The sequence below is a fragment of the Dermacentor albipictus genome, chromosome 9, assembly GCF_038994185.2.
Source record: "Dermacentor albipictus isolate Rhodes 1998 colony chromosome 9, USDA_Dalb.pri_finalv2, whole genome shotgun sequence".
Taxonomy (NCBI): Eukaryota; Metazoa; Arthropoda; class Arachnida; order Ixodida; family Ixodidae; genus Dermacentor; species Dermacentor albipictus.
In genome coordinates, this window is record NC_091829.1 from 12357869 (window position 1) to 12381560 (window position 23692).

Here is a 23692-nt window from a genome sequence, read left to right on the forward strand (position 1 = left end):
TTAAACACAACCTCCCTTTTCATGTTTCTATATTTTACTCATCTAATCGTGCGACCAGAAATCAAACGTGCGGTAATTTTGATCTTCCTCCAACTAAAAATATTTACGGACAACGTTTGCTACAGTTTTCAGGGTCAAAAATTTGGAATAAACTACCAGCAGAAATAAAACAAACAAATAATTTTTTATCGGTACTTAAGAAATACTTGCTAAGCCTCAATAATGCTTTTCAATGGTACCAATCATGATGTCCTTTCTTTTCTTTAGTAACTCGCTGACACCTGCAGTGTTTCGATTTTGTCTAGATTAATATTGTGTGTTCATAATAATGCAGAAACTTGCCTGCAATTCTCCTAACTAGTGTATTGTATTTACTTAGAAATGTTTAATAGTATAAGATGCTTCTCGCTGCTTCGCATTTCATTGTGTACGCTCGTGCAACTTAATGGTATGCGACAAATATGTGTATGCACGTGATGTATTTTAATTGCTGTGTACTTGCAATTGTTATTCATTTTTTATTGGACCCGACACTAGCCTGTGGCTATGGGTCCAACCAGTTCTGGTATTTCTGTGTGTTCTATGTCTGCAAATAAAGAATTGAATTGAATTGAATTGAAGACAATCCAGCAGCTGATTTGTTTTTTGTTTGACGCTGCGAGCAAGCTACGTTTTTCATTTGTGCAATTGGTGTCGGCACGGTGGTGTTTGCTTTGTGTGCTGTGTCAAGGTTTCGGTGATCCAACGCGGCGTACGGAAACATCGCGTCAAGTGTCTAATGGCGCCGACAGTGCTCGCGCAGACTTCGCAGGGGAATGCCGGCAAGCGGCTGCCGGGAGGCCTAAGATTTGTCGCCTTCGGATGTGCTCCCTACTGACGCGGAAAATGTTCTGCCGAGACCTGCGCAGTGGTTGCATTGCGATTCCGGACACTGTCTCATTTGACAGTTTCACAGGTGCTGACACTGCTGTACTGACATGCGCAGAACTCGACGACAGCGAGATCATTCGTCAGGTTTCTGCTGCACCGCCGGACAATGACTCTGAGTCGGAAGATGACGCACCATGTGCTACGCTGCCGTCGCATGCGGAGCGTGCACAAACAGTGACTGTGCTTTCAGCCGCCTATAGTGACCATACGACCCTCTCCGAGATTCAGGCTTATCTGATTGCGTGTGAACAGAACAGCGGGCAACTGCGCATTCACAATTTCTTCAAGCCTAATGCCAAGCCCGAATAAGCGCGTGGAAATAAAGGATTTCATTTTTTTTTTCTTAATCTGCTTTTTCGGACACCTGTTTATTCGGACATTTCCACAGTCCCCGTGAGGTCCAAATAAACGGTCGGCGACTGTATATTTTCTTGGGAGGCACAATACTCATCCCAAAGTACTCTTGAGACTTCAAAGAAATGTGATTCACAACCCCTATAAAACTGGATAGTTGGCTTGTTTAGCCATGAAATGGAGCACTTGGCCATGCATTACCTGCACCAAAGTGCTGCTGCTGCTGCTGCTGCTGCTGCTGTGGCTGTTGCGGCTGCTGTTGTGGCTGCTGTTGCGGCTGCTGCATTTGTGGAGGCATGTTTGCCCCTTCGTGCTGGTGGTCCCCACAGTGTCCGAACTGCTCAGGACCCCTCGGGCGAGGCGCAGCACCCCCCTGTGGCTGTTGGGGCAGCCCGGACTGTTGCTGCTGCTGGCCACCGGGGGGTCCCGCAGCATTTCCCGTGCCGTGCTGGTCTGGAAAGAGCAGCTGGTGCATCTTGCGGATCATGGCTAGCTGTTCTTCACGGTGCTGCCTCTGCTGAGGTGTCAGGTTTTCGTCGGGCACCTTGACCCCTGAGAAACAAAACCACCACTTGACACTACTACTGGTCCTGTGGCTGACACCTGTCCACAGCACAGACAAGAAAGAAGGTCCTCACCTACCATAGACAGAGAAAACATAAGCCTCTCAAACATGACACAAATCGCAGTTGGACGGATAGTCGGTTTAGTTCGCATGTCATCATTAGAGAACCATAGCAACCCTCACAGACTCCCTGCAGTGCAGTGAAAGCAACATATTATGTCAGCCAACCAGAATTTTTTTTTCCATTTGTGAAATGGAACGAGTCTCAAAACGAAAACATTTCACTGGTAGAAGTTAAGCCCACTTTCCACAACAGTTTCGGATGTAAAACGTATAAATGTGTCATGAACCACTTTTCCTTGGAACTTTAAAAACACCATGAAGCTAGTGTTATGCCTCGAAGGAATATAGTACCGAGATAATTTAAAAAGAAAACAATAAAGGAGACCTGGTACGAGCACAGATATTACAAGCTCAATATTTATATTTCTCCTCAGTGTCCTTCACTTAAAAAGTGCAGGGCAGCGCCAGTTGCAATGCCTCGCCTTCGGCGTTACATTCCCTTGCTTCAATGTTGTGCTAAGCCCAATTTTGGTGCAGGATTTTTTTTTTTTTTCAGGCACTTTTTTTAACTTGTCATAAACGTCACATAAAAGTCATAAACGGAAGAAGCCAAGTGTTGTGTGCTCACGCTTGGCCGCAGCCGCCCAAGTAGGACGTAAACTTTGGCCACCTTGCTTACCGGTCTCGTAGCCGTCGGGTTTCACTAAATTTTGACTATTTTTGAACACTCAACTAGCCTTGAACCATGCAAAACTTAAGGTCAGGCTACACCCAAGCTAGCCAGTGCGCGCTCACTCCTGGCCACTTCCAGTTAGACGCCTTGGCACAATTCAATTAGTAATGAGTTATTGCTAGCACTTTAAAATGCACAAGTTGGATGTGGCTTCTATCCATTGTCAAGCTGGTGCAGGACAAAGTCGGTCCACACCACATAGCACAGCGAGACAGGAGAATACGAGCACAAGTGTGCACTCAAGCCAAGTCGCGCACAGAGCAAACACTGCAGTTGCATGTGGCTGCAGTCTGCTATGGAGCATAAATACGGTGTACGCCGCAGAGTGCCGCAATGAGTCCATTGGTTTAGGGTGGCTCGATGTCTTCCTCGCCGACGCGCGAGCACATCGAGACACCCTAACTGGCTGAGTGCACTGTGGCTCACTGAGGGCAACCATGCTTGGCGTGTCGCAGGTGCCGAAATTGGAAGTAGTGGCATCTACATGAACATCCAAAATCAAATTTGAACTGCGCGTCACGATGATGTTCAGTAGGCGAAGCATTGTGGGCACACCCCGCTTCCCCATAGCCTTCGCAGTGCAAATCATTGAAGAAGGAGCAGAAGCACCATTAGCTGTATGTTTGATTGCCAATAACTCCGCTTCTGTTGAACGCATTGAAAAACTTTTTGCAGCAGAACATTTCTAAAATAGTCTTTACTTCAAATGCATTTCTTGACTTGAATAAGAAAGTGGTACAGAGACCCTTTAGTATACTTCAGGACAGGGAACCAGAAGAAGAGCTCCGGTATTGTCTGCCTCTGATTTCCTTCACACGATGTCAACTGAATGGACGCTTCACGGAAGGATCAGTAGAGCACAATGAATGTGCCCTCTTTCGCTTTCAGAACACATTGTTGGCTCTTGTTACTCACTGGCTAACACAAGCCCTAGCTTTCACTGCAAAGCACCCAAGCAGTGAAGTAGAGTACGGAGTGCAGAGACAACAGAACAAGAATACGAACAGCTTTTATGTGTCCTCCTTGTTCTTCCGTGTTTTGTTGTTGCAGAACTCAAACTTCCCAATGATGACACGAATTGCATGCAGTATATTGTGAACAACTCTTTAGCATAATTTCAAAGCACACAAACTGGTCTCAATGACAGGAAGAGGGAAACAAACTGATGAACAGTGGTGAAACGAGGGACATCTCAGGCGGGAGCCAGAACTTCGACAAGGGGGCTTGTCTTCTTTGATGAAGGCAAGTGTTGGCCAACAGAAGCTGAGGCTTCCCTTGTTCACCCACTGCTTGGTTGTTAAGTGGCAGCTGACACTAGACAATGACACTTACCCGCTCCCATCTGGGCAGGATTGCTGCCACACCCGGGTCCTCCAATGCCAGGGTAGGGCCCGGCACCCGCTGGGAAGCAGCCGCCGTTGGGTGGTCCACAGCCCTGGTGCTGGGGATGGTGGCCCTGCGGAGGGGGTGCGGGCCCTCGGCTGCTGGCAGGGGAAGGGCCCCTCTGCGGCGCCATGCCCGCTGGGCCATAGGGGCCAGAACCCCACGATTCCTGAGGTTGCCAGGCACCGGCACCTCCACCTCCGGGATGGGGAGGTCCACAGGCGTGGGGAGGGCCACAGAAGCCAGGGCTGAATGCCTGCGGGACCTTGAGAGGCCCACCCCCTGGGGATGGTCCCATGGGGCCACTTGGCATGCCCTGGGAGCCTCGCTGCTTCATTTGGGCAAGGCTGTTGAGCCAGGCGGCTGGGTTTTGTTTGTTGAACTGCTGGACCTTGAGTGGGTGCTTCTGCAGAAACCGTGGACATGGGAGTGCAGTTCAGTGTATTGCGGAGCACAAATCTAATGGCCAAAACAAGTCAGGCTCAGAACAATTGTGAACTGGGTGGCTTGGTAAAGTGTCGTAGCGAAAAAGGGCATGAATGGGACAGGGAGATAAATGATGACGATAAGCTCTCATGTCGTTGCCCTCCTTGTCCTCTCTTATCTTTCTCCTGTTAGCGTTCTTTTTCGCTTTGACATCAGGTGAAACTTCCAAGTGAAAGTGCATTCCGTATGCCCTACACTCAGTGAACTAGTTCCCATGTGTTGTGCAGAATGAGCCCAGCACCTCCCTCCCCTTGCACAGAGCTTGCACTACCGCTTTTGCAAAATTACGGATTGCTGCCAACTCTTTCCACATAAATCTGTGCTGCATGAAAAGACTGTGGTACTAGGCTTCCCTGATGAAATGAACTGGGAGACAGCCGTAGCTCATTCAGCACACATAATGCAGAAGATGTGGCTCCGGCTCCTACCAGCTACCAGTTTTATCTCCTCTTTTTGTAATTTCTACAGCTCAATTGAAAGGACAATTAATTTCTTCTACACTATGCTTTCCTGGAATTCATTGTCTGTATACTTCACGTGAATGTGGCTGAAGAAGTGCACCTGAATTGCATAGACCACGTGAGAAGTGGCTCGAAATCTCACAGCAACTTTTCATGTAAGCAATATGCCAAAGAAAACTTGTAAGGAAAACAAAACATACACAAGCATATGGCTACGTATATCACAGCTCGGCATACTCGCTCTACATTCGTTTAGCAGGTGTGTGAAGGGGTGTGTGCACATGAGGGTGCGAGTGCACATGGCTACGAACAGAAGCGAGTGCCAGGGTATGAACAGGACTAGCAGTTCAAGAGAGTGCGAATTAAAGTCAGTGACAGGGAGAGTTTGAGTGGACACGAGTATGAAAATGAGGTGACCGAGTGGATGCAAGTGGGAGTTCATGGGGGTACGAGGACGAATGGAAATGACTGTGAATGATATTCAGTGCTGGTGAGCATGAGAAGGAACACAAGTGTGCACTGATTAGTGCAGTGCAGATGAGTATGAGCCTATTCTGCCAACCTATGGGTATTGATATACTCCATATCGATATGCTCCATATGCCTTTATATAATGAACTTTAATAAAATAAAATGCTCAATGTAACACAGTGTTTAACTTTTGATATCTTCTTGCCCATAGAACACAATTTATTCGGAACCCCAATATAACAAGTTCATTACTATGACAAAATTTCATTGCCATGGCAAAAGAATAGAGAGACAATAAATGTAAACTTCTGTGGATGCACATGGCCAATTGGTTTAATTACGTGCTTCTGAATGCATCTCTTAAATCATGCGCAACATGACCTGCCGATGCGGAGCAGTGTCATTTTCTACATAAAGTACATGTGCGATGAGATCCTATCACGCCCTGTGTGCCGTATGCTTCAGGTGTGAGTGAAAGCATGCAAAGGTGAGTGAGAAGGATAGTGGCTCATTGAGCTCTGTCTTCCTGCATGGGTAGTCGGGAGGGGATCGTGCTTTCAGTGACGTGATTAGGCACACACAAGAACGAAGGGCGGTCTCATTTTCTAGCACAGAAGTGGCGCCGCATGGCCGTCAGCGTGGCTCAGTGTACTGTCTTCATGCGCAATCAGTACTGGAGGTTGTGTATTCTCGAGTTTTGGAGACGCGAAGCATTCACGCTGCTGGTGCGTTTCATCATAACATAGTGCCACTGTGGGTAACACTATCAGCCACAAGGTGGAATGCATGTGTAAGCATGGCTGGCTTTGCTTCTTACTGCCACTGTGAACATATCATCAACACAGCATGAAACTGTATCAGTCGTTGTTGACTCTCAAATTCAAGAAAATTATATTTTTTCTCATTCAAATTTGCTTTTTCTCAATTGCCCGATAATTAAAAAAAACTTTGTGGCCCCTTACATGCACGAAAAATCCATCGGTGACTGTACTTGCATAAACAAATGAGCTTTAATATAACGAAGAAAATTGCTGTTTTTATTGACTATATAATATTGAGGTATAACTGCACTTCTTGAGACACAAGACCAATGCAATTCACAGTTGATCCATCAATACATAAATCTTTAGCAAACAGCGCAAATACGGGACACTGAAAAGGGGCACACGGCACAGGCGCTGTGTCGGGTGCCCCTTTTTTTTGTGCGCCATTACTTGCGCTATTTGCTAAAATATATGTTCGTACCACCAAGCCTGGCTAGCCCCTATTCTGAAGTACATATAATGTGCAACAACGAAAACATTAGCTCCCCAGTTAAGATGAAACCTATTCAGGCAACCAGTCCACAGACAACTAGAAACAAATTTTAGAACACTGCACTCACTTCTAGAAAGCGCTTGGTTCCTGGCTGTGCACAGTGGAACGTAATGATGCTGGGGCACTGTCCCGTCAGCACTGCCTCGGCAGCCTGATTTGCCAGGACTGTCGTGAAGACAAAAATCTGGCTCTGCTGCTGCATGTACTGTGCTTCCAGACCGCCACCACCGACACCAGAGCTGCCCTGTGGAGGCATGGGGCATCCTGCCCCGCCGGGTGGCATCGTCGGCCTCGACGGCGGCCTGTGCAGCCCTGGATTGCCCATGTTGCCACCAGGGGGTAAGACCTGCCAACCAGTGATAGTATTTTAATGAGAATGTCGATGAAGTTGACAAGTTTCATTGCAATAACAATAATTAAATTAAATTATGGGGTTATACGTGCCAAAACCACTTCCCGATTATGAGGCACGCCGTAGTGCAGGACTCCAGAAATTTTGACCACCTGGGGTTCTTTAACATGCACCTAAATCTAAGTACACGGGTGTTTTCGCATTTTGCCCCCATTGAAATGCGGCCACCGTGGCCGGGATTCGATCCCACGATCTCGTGCTCAGCAGCCGAACACCATAGCCACTGAGCAACCATGGCAGGTGATAACAATTATACAGACAATTGAGGTAGATTCCTGCCGTCATTGTGATGCCACACTACAGTAAAACCTCGTTAATTTTGATGTGACGGGACCAAAAGGAAAAAAAAAAATGTCCAAATTAACTGAATGTTGAATTATTGAGGGTATGAAAAAAACAATAAACAAATGCTTACTACGTCAATAAGCGCTTATCTACTGCATTAATCAGCAAGTCCTGTCGATATTTTGCTCATAGGTCATGCGAAAGCTGCAATTCTCGTCATCTCGAGACTGATTAGTGCTCGCAGTGGCTAAGGCCTCGCAACTTCCTTCACAGAACGGCCCTGACGTGTGTCTTTATTTGAAACACACTTTTCACTACTGCGCGCACATTCCGATAATATTTTCGTCAGTGTCGGCAGGTCGCCGGCCATTAAGATGTAGCTTGTGCTATTTATCCTGTACAGCGTTGCACTGAGTAAAAACAAAACTACTGTGTGCCGCAAGTGTTGCGGGCGAAACCCCGGCCGCTGTCAACGTGTTCATGGACGGCGACCTTGCGTTTCCGAAGGCGCGCAGGCAATGCATGCACTGTTTTGATTCTGTTCGTTTTGACTCTGTGCACACGTCAGTTGCATGCGTAAAGAAGTTTGTACATAGTTGCAATCACGCTCACGTCAACAGTGACCACAGCTTCGTCCGTAGTTGCAGCAAACAGTAGTTTAGCTCCGACTCGATGTGCGCATTGTCGCACACCTTCAGAACCGCAAGGTTGCTGTCCATGATAGCATTGACAGCAGCCACGGTTTCATCTGTAGTGGCTGCAGTGAACAGTAGTTTCGTTTTGACTCGATGCAAAGCTGTCATGGAGGAAGAGTACCGGCTACATCGCAATGGACAGACAATCTGTTGGCGACCAGCTCACTGGCGCAAAAATAATAGGGATGCGCGCCAATAATAAACAACGTATCTCAAATAAATATGCGTGCTGCAACCGCACGGCGAAGGAAACCGCAAGGATTTCACCCTTGCGAACGCTAATCAGTCGCCAGATGGCGAGAATTGCAGCTTCCACACTGCTTTGGTGCAAAATATTTATTTATAGGTTGCTCAAGGGCCTCGAGGGGCACTACATGAGGGATGAAGGGCCCTTGACTAACCTCAAAATAGAAACAGGATTTCCTGATTCATTCTGTAAATAAAAGCTTGTTGAAATAGTAAGCATTTGTTCATTGTTTACTTGATGCTTTCAATAATTCGAGATTCGGTTGATTTGGACATTTCTTTCGGTCCTTTGAAATCCAAATTTACTGTAGTGGTCTGAGTGGAACAGGCACTAAACATAAATACTGTATGAGGCCTTGACAAACGCAAACGTTTTTTTCCTCTTGGTCTCATCTTGTGCACTACACAAGTGTGACTCTGCAACACCGCAGTTGGCGCTCCTCAGCATTGCGAGAGACATGGTAGCTTCCACGTAGCCATAAAATATGCGCACTACGCAGCAGCCCTGGGTGATGCATAGAGCCAACGTGTCAGTGACATGTAAGTGCCTGAGTAGCTTGAGAATGATGTTAAACCTTGCTATTGTTCTCAATGCTTCACTCTATGGGCAAAACTGCCAATATGAAGTCATTTTAACAACAAGTTCGCATTTTCGGAGTGTTAGATACTTTCTTGATTATTTTCTTAGTGGCGCAAATATCCAGTAAATTTTCCTGGCCAATTTCCTGGAGGGAATTTGGCTAAATTCAATCTCTTGCTCCCATTTTATCTCAAGGGGGATATACCTCATGTCTCAATTTATCGCTACTTCTCAAGACATACCAAAGGGTCAGCCACCCTCTACCTGCATCAAACCTGCTTTTCTTAGCAAAACACAATCGTAAGACTTGACATCAATTTAGAAAATCGGGTGTTGTTCTCCCTTTTTCACATTCTGAACATTTTGCAGGAACTGCAGGAAGTAACTTTGCAGGAAGTAAGTATTTTGCAGGAACTGCAGGAAGTAACTTTAATCATAAGTTTAAGAAATAATAAGGAAGACATCTAGGAACTAAAGCACAAAATAAAGATATAATTTCAAGCAAGTAATCATTACCATCACTTAGTAACTTTTAACTTTTTGCTCAGAATAGTGCGGTTTCAGCCACGTCCTGGCCACTTTACCCCTACAAAAAGAAAAAAAAAGAAGTAGCCAACCCTTACCTGCGGTCCACCCATGCCAGGTCCCCCCATGGGGCTCGGTCCACCTCCGACGGCCATGTTTCCCCCCGCCATGTGTGCCGCCCCCGAATGTGGATTGCACGGTCCACCGTGGCCACCGGGAACTCCGGGGTGAGGCTGCGGGTGCTGCTGATGGTGCACCATGTGCGGGGGCATGCCGCCGTGGGTGAGCTGGGATGCGCCAACACCACCCCCCACGGTGAGGGTGCCACCCGCGTGGTGGTGTGGGTGCGGAGGTAACTGCTGCTGCTGTGGCCCCCCCATGGGCTGCTGCTGCGTTGGCATTGTGGGCAGCATGGGACCGCCAGCTGCTGCTGCAGCATCTGAGGCTGTGGGATACGGAAGGGAAGCTGTAACATTTAAGATTTCGTTCTGGGTCCTGAAACCACAATCTGATTAGGAGGCACGCCGTAGTGGAGCACTCCTGAGTAATTTTAACAACCTGGGGTTCTTTAACGCGCACCTAATACTCCTTCAGTGCACTTCGCCCCTAGCGTCATTCGCAGGCTGCGACACTTAGTGACACTTACTGCAGAGCGTACTTGTCGGCAAGTGTGTTTGGCAAACACACTTTGTGGTGGTAAAGTGTATAGCCTCATTAGCAATGAGTTAAAAATAAGTAAAATAATACTGAAAGCAGTTACTAACATTTCAAGAGAATAAAATGCGCCCCACTGAAAAAAAAAAAGAAAATTGGGGAGAATTGAATTGCATTCTTGCTTAGGACCAGTGCAAGGGACGACTTTTAAATGTACAGATTTGGTTTTATTGCTCCTGTGCTGTTGGCCATGCCATGGTGATTGTCTTTACATGCTGAGCTGTCGTATAGCTAATACAGTTGAACGTGAACATAATAGAAATGCGTATGACACAAAAATAACATGGTTACATCCTATTTTGTTATAAACATACATTCGTTACATGCCAATATCAGCGAAAAAATTTCTATACTGACTTCATTATATGCATGTTTTTTATAATGAGGTTTTACTCTAGTTCTTTGTCAGCCGTTTGACACATCAGAGCAACTCCCTATTGAAATGTGCCGACTTGTTTGAATAATAGTTATCATATTTATGGTTGCCTGCATATAAATAAATCTAAACATAGGTCGGCGTACTCACTCGTTAGTACATTAAACCATACTTGCTCCATGTTCCATTTTGCAGGCATGGCAGCGCGTGACTGACTATGAGTAGGCTTGAATGCCAGTAAGTTTAAATGGACGCAAGTATGAATACAAGTCAGTGACTGAAAGTTTGAGTGAACTGGATGCGAGTGACTGTTGGTGAATATGAGCGGACATGAGTGGGTGCGTGTGGGTGATTGCTGGCGAGTGGAAGTGCACATGAGTGTGAATGAGTATGAGCGAGTGCTCACTTATTCTGCCGAAATATGAATCTGAGTTCCGAGAAGGATGTCGTGCTGTCCTTTCTTTCTGGTACTGTTCTTTGTGCTAGCAATCCTAAATGTCAAAGCATAGCCACCAGGCAAAGGCTTTCTGAAGAGAAATGAAGCCACCAGAAGCACAGGTGTCAACAAGCCCAGGCTGTAGTGCGCAGCACCCATGGACTCTAAAAAGCTCTGATAACCTAAACAGTGATTTCCTTTTTTTATGAGAAATGCTGTACAAAGTTTTCTCATTACAGCAGTCATGAGAATCCCTGCAGATGCTTAGGTTTAATCGACCGCACAATACTCTGTAAAATATATGGTGGTCACTATGAATTGTCACGTAGTCTAAAACAGACACCTGAATTAGCAACTGTTGTCAAACAGTGATGCCTAAAAAACAGATACAAGTATGTTTTCGGCCCAAATTGCGTGCTTGCAACCATCACCTCTCAAAAGTGGGCAACAGTTGGCAAGGTTGGATTTTCAAGCACATTTTGGAACGGGTGTTATGATCGGACAACTCTGTATGCGCCCTGGTGGGATGCCTGCAACGTGCCTACAGCTTCAAAGCAGAGGAATGACAAGAATTCCTGGACATGTACAGAGCTTGGGAACATGGAAAATTCCACAGAGCCACAAAACATGGCTCAATGAAAACTCTGATGGAACATCAGCAAATTTGTCAACATTTTATGCTCATGCCATTTGCTGTCAGGCTATCTAGTGCTGCTAGTACACAAAGTGCTGTAGCAATCCTGTGGGCTGAAGTCATACTACAGTGCAGTAGGGATTACTATAACAGCATTCTGATGTAAATACAGTTAAACGTCGATATAACGAACATAAATATAACGAAATTCTCTGTACAACTAAGTACTTAACTTTTCATAATCTCTGGTCCATAGAACACCACGTATTTAAACCTTAATCTAACAAAGTGAGTTTGCATGCGATTTCAATATAATGAAATCTCGCTTCCGCTGCAAAGGAATGGAAACTTCTCTGGACATAGGTGGTCAAATGGTTGAATTACAAGCAGCTGTTTGCAAATGCAGCTCGCAAATTGCACCTCTCAAATAGTGCCCCTCGCAACAAGAGCGACCCCTCACCAACGTGGAGCCACATTGTGTTCTGTATAAAGTCCAAGACCAATAAGATCCTGTTGCGCCTTGCACTTCGTGTTTTAGGTGTGAGTGAAAGTGTGCGAGGGTGAGACGAGCAAGACAGTGGCTTATCAAGTGCCGCTTTCCCGCATTAGCAAAGGGAAGGAGGGCGAGGGGCGCTCGCTTGGGATAACGCAATCAAGCGTGCACGAGGGGTGGGGGTAGGGCAGGGGCAAGTTGGCACTTCGCCATTTTTGGCCACCTGTGCTGTGCTGCATCATACAAGGCTGTAAGCGCAGCTGAGCGCATATGCATACGCACACCCTAATTTAGAAGTAGTCTGCCAAGAGTGCAAAGACTGGGTGTGCTGAGACGAGACGGTGTGGCATCATGTAAGCTACTTTACCGCGCATTTAATATTGGAGTTCACAAGGATGGCTTGGTGGGCTAGTTGGTAAAGCATCTTAAAGCTCCTTAGTATTGGAGGTGGCATAAGCTCGAGTTTCAGTGACACCTTGGAGCAAGAGGCAGATGAAACATTCGCTCCCCGCTGCCGACGCTTTCCATGATAGCGTCATCTCAGCCGCAGGGGAGAAGTGCATGCGAAAGCGTGGCTGACTTCACTTAATTTGTACCACCGATGTGAAGATAACGCTGACATGGCAAGAAACCATATCATTTGTCGCCAACTCCCAAATTCACCAAATAATTGCTTTCTCATTTAAATTTGCCTTTTTCGATTGCCCAATTATTTGCAAAATTTTGCAGCCGCTTTCTGTGTAAGAAAAATCGATGAGTGACTGTACTTATCTGCATAAAAGGTCGCATTTCATTATATAACGAAGCAAATTGCCGATTTTACCTACTCTGTTATATCGAGGTTTAACAGTATTAAAAACATGAGAGACGGTTTCACTGCTCTAACCACGGAATAATGTGCGAAAGCACGATTGAAATGTCTTTAGACATTTCTGACTATGAACCCAATTCACTTTCCATATTTATTTCACACACATGCATGCATGCATGCAACATTGTGCACAAGGCAAGGCGCAAGGGAGGAGTGACTAAGCGGCGCAGTACGTGTGTACATTTTATTGGGAGCTTGGTAGATTTCCATGACGTCACGCACGGCAGTGCACGTGAGCGTCACACAAGGAGAATGAAGGCGGAGAAGGCTGTTTCGCAGGCACAGCCTTTTCCTGCATTTCACGTGAGGCTGTATGAAGAGGCTTCATACAGACAGAGGCGAAATCCAGGTTCATAGGCTAGTAGTGCTTTCGCACTAAATAAAGGTCAATGACTTACAGGTTGGTGTGGCCATGGATCCTGGATTATCCTTAGTGCCTGCAACCATGCCATCACCTGGGTTGTCACCTAGCATGGACATTGGTGGTCCACCTGAATTATTGCAAACGACATCACAGAAGGTGTATAACACACTTGAAAGAAAACAAGCAACAATGTGCAAGCACTGAGAACATAAAGTGGACAATTATCAGTATCGCTCTCTGTGTATGTAGCTATACTTGTAAAGATTCAACACGCCAACTCTTGCAGGCTTTGTCTGATGAGAAAGCGCCCAAAGCACACAAAACATGGGATGCCACTGACAACCGATAGGATTCGGGCACAGAAATAAATGTGAAAGGATGGTTATGCTTTCTGTTGCAATTTTTCTTCTGTTACAAATCATTGTCTGCCAGAAAAATTTTGAGAGGCATTGCGATGTCTAGTCTGTCAAGTGAACAAGTGCAAAAATCATGACAGCAAGTCAAGTGACAACCAAGCAGAACCAACAGACAGCAGTGGCTAGGAAGTCGCAAAATATTAACTCCTTTTTTTTTCATTTTGTAATTAAGCTACCTTATGATTGCAGATGAGGGTTAAATTTATGCCCAACTTAATGTACTCAGCAAAAAAAGTGCAACAAGCTGCTCTCAACAATAGCCAAAGCACACAGCCTCTACACCATCTCTAAGGGGCTTTACCAACCGAGCTGCAGCAACGGCTGTCCATCTGTGTGCCTTTCTGTATAATACTCAAGAAGAGGCGGGCATAAGCAGTGAGTATTGGTGCCGTTCAAATCCGTAGCAGTGCATGAAACCCCATTAAACTGCAGGTGCACTGAGGAACACACTGTTAGAAGAAGGCAACTGACCATCAAATGAGATTCTAACCTTAAGTTTTCTGAACACATTGCCTTCATTAAGCAAAAGTGTACCTTCGGTATTAGAGCATTAATCAAATCAAGAACATATATCTCTAAAGACGCATTATTAGCATTATACTTTGTCTTCGTTCACAGTCACATTAATTATGGTGTTGTTTCCTGGGGAAACACACATAACTGTCATATCTCGTCTATTCAGCACTTACAAAACCAAGCAATACGTATTATCACTAACAATGGGTTTTTCACGAATGCTACTCCACTACTTCGTGAAAATAACATCCTTGTTGTAACAAACTTGTTCAACTATCATCTAATAATTATATTTAATAAATTACTTACTAAACAGCTCTCATACCAATTCACTGATTCCAGGCACCTCATCAATAATAATACCAGGTTTGCATGTAACTCCAATTTTCCACTACCTATGGTTCATTCTAACTATGGAAAAATGACATCATCATTCGCTGCTATAAAACTGTGGAATGGTTTACCCGTCAGCATTAGATCTTCATCCTTTCATACATTTATACATGCCCTTAAGCTGCTTTATATCTGTAACTAAATTTACATCATTCATTACACTACATTTGCCATTTGTATGTATTGACAGTTGTTTTTCTATGCACTATAAGCTTGTATACATACAACTTGTTTTCGTTGATTTTATTTTTTCTATGTTGTATTTTCACGATTGTGTTTGTTTCTTTTAATTAGCTTGCTTTTCTTTAATACATCTCTACATTGTTATTATTAACCGAGGGTCCTATTGCAGTCTTTGACTTTGGGACCCTCGTATGTACACTGTATTTAAAGAATAATAAACTGAAACTGAAACCCTTGTATTCTGCTTGTGGAATCAAGCCTGCCACAGTCAAATCTCTTACTATGCAATCTAACGGAATGGTCAACTGGTCATTTCATAGTATAGTAAAACCTTGTAAAACCGCACCCACTTAAACAGTAGTTTTGTTTTAAAAGTAGTAAAGTCAAATCCCTGACTCAGCGGCCATTGAACATAATGCGCTTTGTATCCGCATATACTGTACCAGCTTACTGCATACATATCAGTTAACATATTGTGTTTCCACTTTTCGTCGCACAAACACAGCGGTGCATCATCTCCAGGGTGGCCCGGCAGAACAACAAGCCTCAGAGATCAGAACAATGGCCTCCAAGTGCCCTGTGCATTTGCACGTGAAGCCACACCAAGATTAACATAATTTCGCTGCCGCGAAATTGTAGCCCCCAGTTCACTTGATGAAACTGGGGGCCACAAATGCCACTGGGACAGACGGACAAAAAAACAAACATTCGCTTACTGTCGGACAATGGTGGGCCGGTAACAGGCGGAAGGCTTCCGCCTCCGTTGACAAGTACTCCGCCAGACGCGGCAACGTCTGCGGCAGAAACTGGTGTGCCTGGAGCACGACCCACGCTTCCAGCTCCGGCGGCTTCTGCCGGACAGGCTGGTGCTGCTTCCTTGGCCGGTGCTGCTTTGGGCCCGCACTCGTCGGCTGCTGCTGCGGGCTGAGGCTCGGTTGCCGCCTTGTCTACCGAGGGGGCCCCGTTGCACTTCATGTCGGAGCCCGGCCGAGGAAGGAGAACCTCGTGTTGCTCCCGCTCCAGAAGCCAACGGTTCTCCGTTTCAAGGTCACGCTCTTCACCTTTTAATGCCTGCACGCACACAAGAGTTCAATTAAATTAAAATGAGTCTTACATTATTAGCAGATGTGCTGTATACCACAGCTAAAAAGTGAACTAATCCTAACACTCTCAAATAGATGCAGTTGAGTTGCCTCATTCCAAATTCTTAGAAACAGCAGAGAGTTATTCAAAGTTATTCAATATGATACAGTGGGTTCATATCCAAACAGATATAAACAAAAACCAATATGCAATACAAAGCAATATGAATGAGCACATTTCCCAGAAACCTACACTCAGGATATCACAGTGCTAATTGTTTCGACCAATCCAACAAAGTTTGATTTGTTGCTGTTAATTAGATCGTATGGCATTTCTGTCTTCCATATTTGCCAGCCATGGACACATTGAACATCCTGTTAAGATTTGAGCCCCATAAACATTACTACATTGTGATTCACTTCTCTTGCATCCTGCAGAGTTGATGCTGGTAAAGCTTGCTTGAGTTTTCTTACCTTATTTCCATGGCATACCATATTACTTTTCATCTTATTATACTGTATTTACACGATTGCAAGTCGACCAGTTTTTCTAAATTTGAAAATGTGAAATGGGGGGTCGACTTACAATTGAAACCAAAACATGCCACCGCCAAAAAAGCTAGACCAACGGGAGCTACAATGTAGTTACAATTTTATGTTTGCTCTATGGCCCTACCCGTAGGTTTTCATTATCCCGCGTGTTTATTTGCTTTTCGGAAAAGATTTTCACAATTTTTGAGAGTTTTACAGTGCACACAACACGCATGAGGGGCTGTTCCATTCGCGGCGGCACCCTCAGAACGGTGGCACTTGAGGGGAGCATCGGTAGTTCATGGAAGAGCAGACACCGCTCGCATGTTTCTCTTTGCCAGTTGCGCTTAGCTTTCTCTATAGTTTGACGAAAGGCATTGGTTTGACGCGTTCCACTTTACTGTCGGCTACGTGCTACTTCTACTATGCTTCCTCAGTCGTCATGAGTGCTCCAGGCCGACTAATCATTCGGCACTCGTTCACAGCAGCGTTCAAGAGGGCTGCCATCCTTTACGCCGAAGAAACAAATCACTGCGCAGCGGGCCGCAAGTTCAATGTTTCTGAACGGATGGTGCGATAATGGCGACTGCCGCGAAGCGAAATTTTCACCTGTGATGGCAAGTGAGGAATTTCCCATGTGCCGAAGTTTGGGCGCTTTCAGGAGTTGTAGGCTAAGCTTGCGGCGTACTTCGCTGAAATGTGCGATCGGTCCCTGCCAGTGAAGTGCGACATGGTCATGAAACAAGCCCGGATCTTCACCTTTTAAGGACCTGCTTCGCCGTGAGTACGAGTGGCTGACGGCAGAAGACCGCGAAATTACGCCAACCGGACCTGTCAAAAGAGCTTCCCTGACGGCTGCGTGTGGCTTTGTGCATTCGGCGTGGGTTGCTGTTCCACAAGATGGCGTGGTGCGGTTGTTTGCGAAATGTGAAATTTCACAGGATGACGACGCGCTGTGGGACCGTAGCAACGGTGACGATGGCAGCACTAGTGAAGATGAGTAGTCCAGTGACCATGTCAGCTACTAATAAATTTTCGTTATCGAATGCGCTCTCGGCTATGGCCCCCCCCCCCACCATTTTTGTTTTTTTCCTGTCACGCAATATGGAGGGGTCGACTTACAATCATGTAAATACGGTACATCATGTACAGTGGACTGTCTATAAGCTGCAGCATGTGTGTAGATAAATACAATAATGACATGCATCAATGAAGGTGATATCTTCAGGTTCTGTCTAGGGGCTATGTCAAGCTGCCTAAAGCAGATTTTATCCCTGAAAGCCACGTAGCGTTTCTGCACGAGAAATAATGTTCACTTGATTACCATTGCTACAGTCACCCTTTGCTACAAAGAACACAATGCCCCTGTTTTTCCATAACACCATGATTGTGAGTACGATAGCACAAGACAAGACGGTGAAAAGAAACGAAACAGGATGGGCAGTTTCTTTACTTGTGTTCAGGTTGTCTTGCACTACCGCACTCGTAACGAATCATTACCAACTAGCTTGGTTTTCACTAGCACAATTGAATAAGAACACTCCCGAGATCAAACAGTAGATGGTGCCCACGCACCTGTGCCTGGGCCTGGACAATGGGGAAGAGGTGCGATGAGAGGAAGGTGTGCAACTGTTTCTCCCGCGGGTTGGAGGACTTGCGGAACTGCTTGAGGAAGCCCTGCCAGTCCGACACTGTCAGGCAGACACAGTCCCACTCCCGGCTGCGTTGGGGCTTCTTGGGGCACAGCTCCCGATACAGGCGAAGGTCTGCAACGGCAACATTGTATCTCACCGGCAAGTGATGCACTGTCCACCTGAAGAGGTTACAAAGACAACTTCCTGGCTGCAAGTCCCCGCATCTACCAACTTGGCCTAGTGAGACTTTAACCATAGCGTGCACAAGCTCATGAAAAATAGGCTTAGTAAAAAAAAAAATGCAGTGGCAGTTAAAACACTCAACTCAGGCTAACATCTGTGCTTTGTGTATGTCATAAAAAAATATGGTTGTTCAATATGGGTATTCAAAATCTGTGACATAGGCACACATGTTGAGCACGGTTGTGTGTCCTTGCTTGCATCACTCATTCATTTGCTACACGTCTGATGGATGCAGCAAAAGACTGGCATTTCGGGCTTCACATTTGGGATGTCATCTCTGATGCAAATTGTAAACTATTAATGTAATTACAATTGTAATTGTAAACACTGACCGGTAGAAATTCAAGGGGCTGTACTAGAACTCTCAAATCAAGCCTACACCAGAAATACCAACCGGCAAATCAACTTCGTCATTGCTGACCAGTGGTGTTTTCTTTTATTTTTAAATAGTAATGACAGTGAAGCTGTTTATGGCTAGGGTTCCGCAAAAAATCTGCATGTGCAAAAACTCAGCTTTCGAATTTTATGCAAAATCGCTTTAATCTATGCAGAATTCATTATCTTTTAAATGCGTATGCTGTAACTATCACTGATTTATTGTAACATCTATGTAATGCCCGTGTGGGCATTTAAGGTACTTGAAAAGAAAAAAGCCTATGTCTCATAACTTGGATATGCATTTTCAGTAGATTAGTTATCAATAGGCACCATTTTCAAGATCAGTAGACTCTCAGGTAGATAATAATTAGATATTTTTTTTTTTTCCTTGCTTACAGAGCTATAAGCCATTGCAAGAGAGTATGCGTCATTCATTGTCTTACGTGACAGACAAATTTCTCGTTGGGTAGGCACGTTTAGTAACAGAGGTTATATGAGAATGTGTGCGCGTACCTATCATCACGATAACCACCAATCTGGACAAAAAATTTGTTCGTAATTTTGTTCAAAATTCTTTCGTCACCTCTGCGTCGTGTGCTAAACAGGGGCCATAATCGGAAATTATCACTTTCAGCAATACTATTGCCTCGGCCACACCTTCGCCATCGGGGCGCGCTGATTGCCAGTATTAGCAAAATTGGGTGAGATGATTGGTGGGCTGAGCACTACATCATCTGATTTTGCTCAACTAGCCAATCAGCACACTAGTATCATCAACGCAGATCATTTCAGTATACGTCCTCAGCTTCGCAGGTCATCCACCTTCACAGAGTTTTTTTCTAGTGAAACAAAGTACATCAAAAATGATGCTAGAATACTACTGTGACATCTACGTGATGCAAAAGGCAATCTCCTGTTTTGGCACTTGAGGCCCTTAACACCCCTTGGGCTTGGTGAAATAACATAGTTTGTGGGCAGTGTACAATGCTGTGAACATCTCAGCCCAGTTTTGCTGTCATATGTGGCACATGGAACTTACAAGCAGAGTGCAAAGTTACCTTCCTCTCAAAATATGAGAGAAGCCTGCTCCTCATTCTCTTCTGGACACTTTATTTCATAATAAAGCGGACTCCCATACGCAGCTGCTATTGGTAGCGTAGATACCGCGACCGCCACAGGGTGCGCCACGAGTTCACTGGCTAAGGGCACTGCGGCTTGCTGAGGACAACCACGTTTGGCTTACATTTAGCGCATCATAGGCATGAAAATCAGGCATCATGATGTCTATTTAAACATGCAAAATGAAATTTCAACTGTGCGCCAGGGTGACAACACATAGAAGGCAGAGAGTAGTGGGCACGCTACTCCTCCATAGCCTCTGCAGTGCAAGGCATTGAAAAAGGAATGGGAGCACAGCAAAGGTCATGTTTGATTGCCCATAACTCCTCTTCTGCTGAACGCATTGAAGTACTTTTTGTGGCAAAGTATTTCTGAAACTGCCTATTTTAATTTCAAATGCCTTACCCCACTTTGATAAAAAGTGGTTCAGGGACTCTGAAGAAAAGTCTTTCACACAATTGTAATACAACAAGTAACAAATGTGCACTCACCTTCCAAGTACCAGTAGACATTGTCAAGAGCATCTTGGCCTACACGAATGCCACGCTATAAGAAAAAAAAAGGAAACAAAAGGACAAATAAATGCACACCCCACAAATTGTGCTTTCGAACATAAAGTTTGCAACTGTGACAGTACGCTGTGTTATTAAATGGCAGCAATTTGAGCATACAAGCTATCAAAGTCTAAGTGTTCAGGAAAAACCACATAGCCTTTCTTTCCGCAGACCACTTTTGCTACTTTTATATGCAACATGATTAATTAATTCATCAGCAAATAAGATCAACTCTATTTATTTACTGTGCGGTTTCAGAGTTAAACAAGTATTCCGGTTATTTCTTGAAGGTTCTATACACTGTGAAAACCAAATGCCTTCACGAAATAAAACCACTATGTCATCAAATGCGAACAACCCCTACTTTAGCAGCAACTGGAGGTATGCAAAAACACATAAATACTTTCAGTATCTCTGTAACATGGAACTGTATATATGTTGGCATGTTATGCTTATTGATTTCATTTAAAAGGTGGCTCTCATGGTTGTGGTTGTGTGCCAATTTTGAGACTTTCGTGTGATCATAGTATCAGCTATAAATTACAAACAAGACATAAGTGCTGTACTGTGTTCCACAGATGGCTCCAGCATAGGAGACCAATCCTGCAAATCAAATCATTCACTGCACAACAGTGAATGAAAACGCTGCTGGGAAAGACAGAGAGAGAGCTCACCAAATCCTCAGCGTCGTAGTGGTCGTCCAAGAATTCTGACAGCTCTTCTTCCCGAGACTCGTACGCATAGTCCAGTAGCCACTTGACAGTCAGGAGCTAAGTGGGGACAAGCAAGGAGACTCAAGCACAAAGAGCAAAGAACAGACCTGCAATTCACCAGACCTGCAAAATGGTGCACACACACACGCTAGGCAAGGTGATTACCATTGCAGAGAAGAGGTTGCCGCTACGTACGAAAGGAAAGCCGCGGCATGCCTTCTGGGCAATGTCCTTTACGATGTTCTTAAACTGGGCTACAAGTTGGCCAACACATCCAGAAACAACACACTTTCAGTGACTTTCTCATATCTTGTTAGGATACATGTTTCAGTCATTTATGCAAACAACTGTTGTCGATTCGGTGAGACAAAGGGGCAACAACAAGATGCTTGGAGATGTGTCATTCAACCTGTTGCCTAGTGTGATGTGGGTTTTTGAGTACTGAAATGTTACAATGTGCAGCACACATTCTCTGCTGGTCCCCATCAGACAGACAAAACAATGGTTTGCTGCTTTGACTAGCAAAAAAATTCTTCGCAAAGCAGTATGAATACTATTTAAAGTCTCTTGAACAGAAGCTGTAGTAGGGTATGGGAGGCAACAGCAGTAGGTAGGTGCACACAATGCAGCTGCCGCCATGCCTGTGCTGTTAATGAATCACCATACATAGGAGCGAGCCTCTTTAACCTGAACAATTGCAACATGTTGCTCAACAGCTATCACAGGCCTCTGTTATAACTTTTAGCTTACACAATAAAAATTGCTTAAAACTCGTTGCAACGCAGGTAGAAAGCTTGAATCATAGAATACATAGCACAAGTGCACTAATGTGCAATACAACTTCGAAAGCTAAAGCCCTGTTCAGTGTTTCTTCTTCATCTTTTTTTCAATGCGATAGTTTTAAGGGCCCCGTGTCGTAGAAAATCCAGCATCAGCGTCTTGCATCCGGCGTCGGCGATCAGCGTCTCATGTCGTTTTGGCAATATGAATTTCGAACCACGCGTACCCAGGCCCTCCATGCGGCGCTAGGAAGTTACGGAAATAACTGAATTTCCCAAGGTAAAATACCTAGAAAAATTGTAATGTACGACTTAAAACCTACAGACATAATACCGTCGGATTGTAATTTGAACATATGAGAGAACATAATTCTGTTATGCGAAAACTCAAACAAACCCCTCTTCCAGTGTTTCTATCATTCATAGACCGGCCACGGCATCCGACATTAGCGTGTGCTGGCGCACGAATATCTTGGAGGCCATGGAGCGGTGCAACTGGTTCCTTGCAACACTTCCAGATGGCGCTCGCCTCCACCGCATCCGTAGGGTGGACAACACAGCAACAAAGAAGGTCAAGCGGAAAGTCAGAGATGCTGAATTAATCTCATGGGTGGCGGCAATGGAAAAGAAACCTGCCATGAGTAACTACTTAAGAGGAAAAAACGAAATCAGGAAAGAAACCATTTATGATAACTCAAAGGGAAGCTCATTACTTTTCTAAGCGAGATTTGGATGCCTTAGAACACGCACCTATAAAGCGAGATATAAGAAGGAAGAAGAAGCATGTGCTTGCTGCGGTAAAGCTAGGGAAACTACGGAACATGTTTTATTAGAATGTGAAGACGTCTACCCAGCGGTCGATTTAGGCACCACTGGCCTCCTTGAAGCCCTTGGGTTCAGAGGGAGCAGTGGTAAAGCAAACATGTCCGCAATAGACATTAGTAAGAGGCTTGGTGGAAGAAAAGTAGGGAAACGACAAAAGACGGAGATGTACAAAAGCACCGTTCGCAATAGGGGATCAGAAAATTTCGGCGTGGTAGTTCAGAGTTTTTTTTTCCCCTTTTTTCATTGTTTAACCTAGGTACGATATTAGGCAGTATGATAGCAAGAGCTTGGTGGCGCAACCCACCGCCCTGTTCCAAAGGGGACGCTCATAATATCCATCCATCCAACCATCCCAGCCCACGCAAGAAACCACATTTCTACCAGAAAGCCTGCCTTCATCGCCAGCACTTCCAGGTAAACATTATGTTTACATACGCTGCAGTCGCCGGGAAGTGTGAGAAGCAGTCAGGGATCTTTGAATGCTATCGCGTTTCACCTTTAAAGGCGAAGCTTAAGCATCCTCCATTTTGTTTTATTTACTACCAGAAAAATGGGAGATGGATGACACCATATACATGGTAATGTCAGTGCTACACAAGCTATATATAGGCTATCAACTCGCTCTGCCTATGGCAAACTGCTCCTAAAAGTATCAAAAAGCACACCGAAGCTGTCAACAGGTTTGAAAAAAGTAGAGGCATTATCTAAGAGGCTTGAAGCTGGTGATGTTTCTCCGAGCAAAACTAAACTGAAGAAAGAATGTATACATGACACACCAATACATGACAACGAAAACACCCGACACGCATGAAATCAAACAGCCAAGTACTATTCGCATGTACTCCATCACAAAGATGGTGATTTGCCCTCACAAGGAAAGTAATCCCACCCTGTGCATAAATGTAGCAAAATTACTTTTATATGAGACATAC

General features: G+C 45.0%; 1 protein-coding gene across 9 annotated transcripts in view; it reads right to left on the reverse strand.

The window, feature by feature from the left end:
* LOC135911119 (collagen alpha-1(I) chain-like) overlaps positions 1 to 23692 on the reverse strand; it is a 162609-nt gene that overhangs the window by 27958 nt on the left and 110959 nt on the right. For all 9 annotated transcript variants that reach the window (XM_065443239.2, XM_065443237.2, XM_065443244.2 and 6 more), the window contains 9 exons: positions 21118 to 21213; positions 20381 to 20435; positions 18091 to 18281; positions 15619 to 15973; positions 13429 to 13521; positions 9605 to 9951; positions 6831 to 7109; positions 3978 to 4434; positions 1486 to 1836 (listed from right to left, as the gene is read on the reverse strand). In XM_065443239.2, the coding sequence (XP_065299311.1) occupies positions 1486 to 1836; positions 3978 to 4434; positions 6831 to 7109; positions 9605 to 9951; positions 13429 to 13521; positions 15619 to 15973; positions 18091 to 18281; positions 20381 to 20435; positions 21118 to 21213 (2224 nt within the window). The remainder of the gene's footprint in view (positions 1 to 1485; positions 1837 to 3977; positions 4435 to 6830; positions 7110 to 9604; positions 9952 to 13428; positions 13522 to 15618; positions 15974 to 18090; positions 18282 to 20380; positions 20436 to 21117; positions 21214 to 23692) is intronic.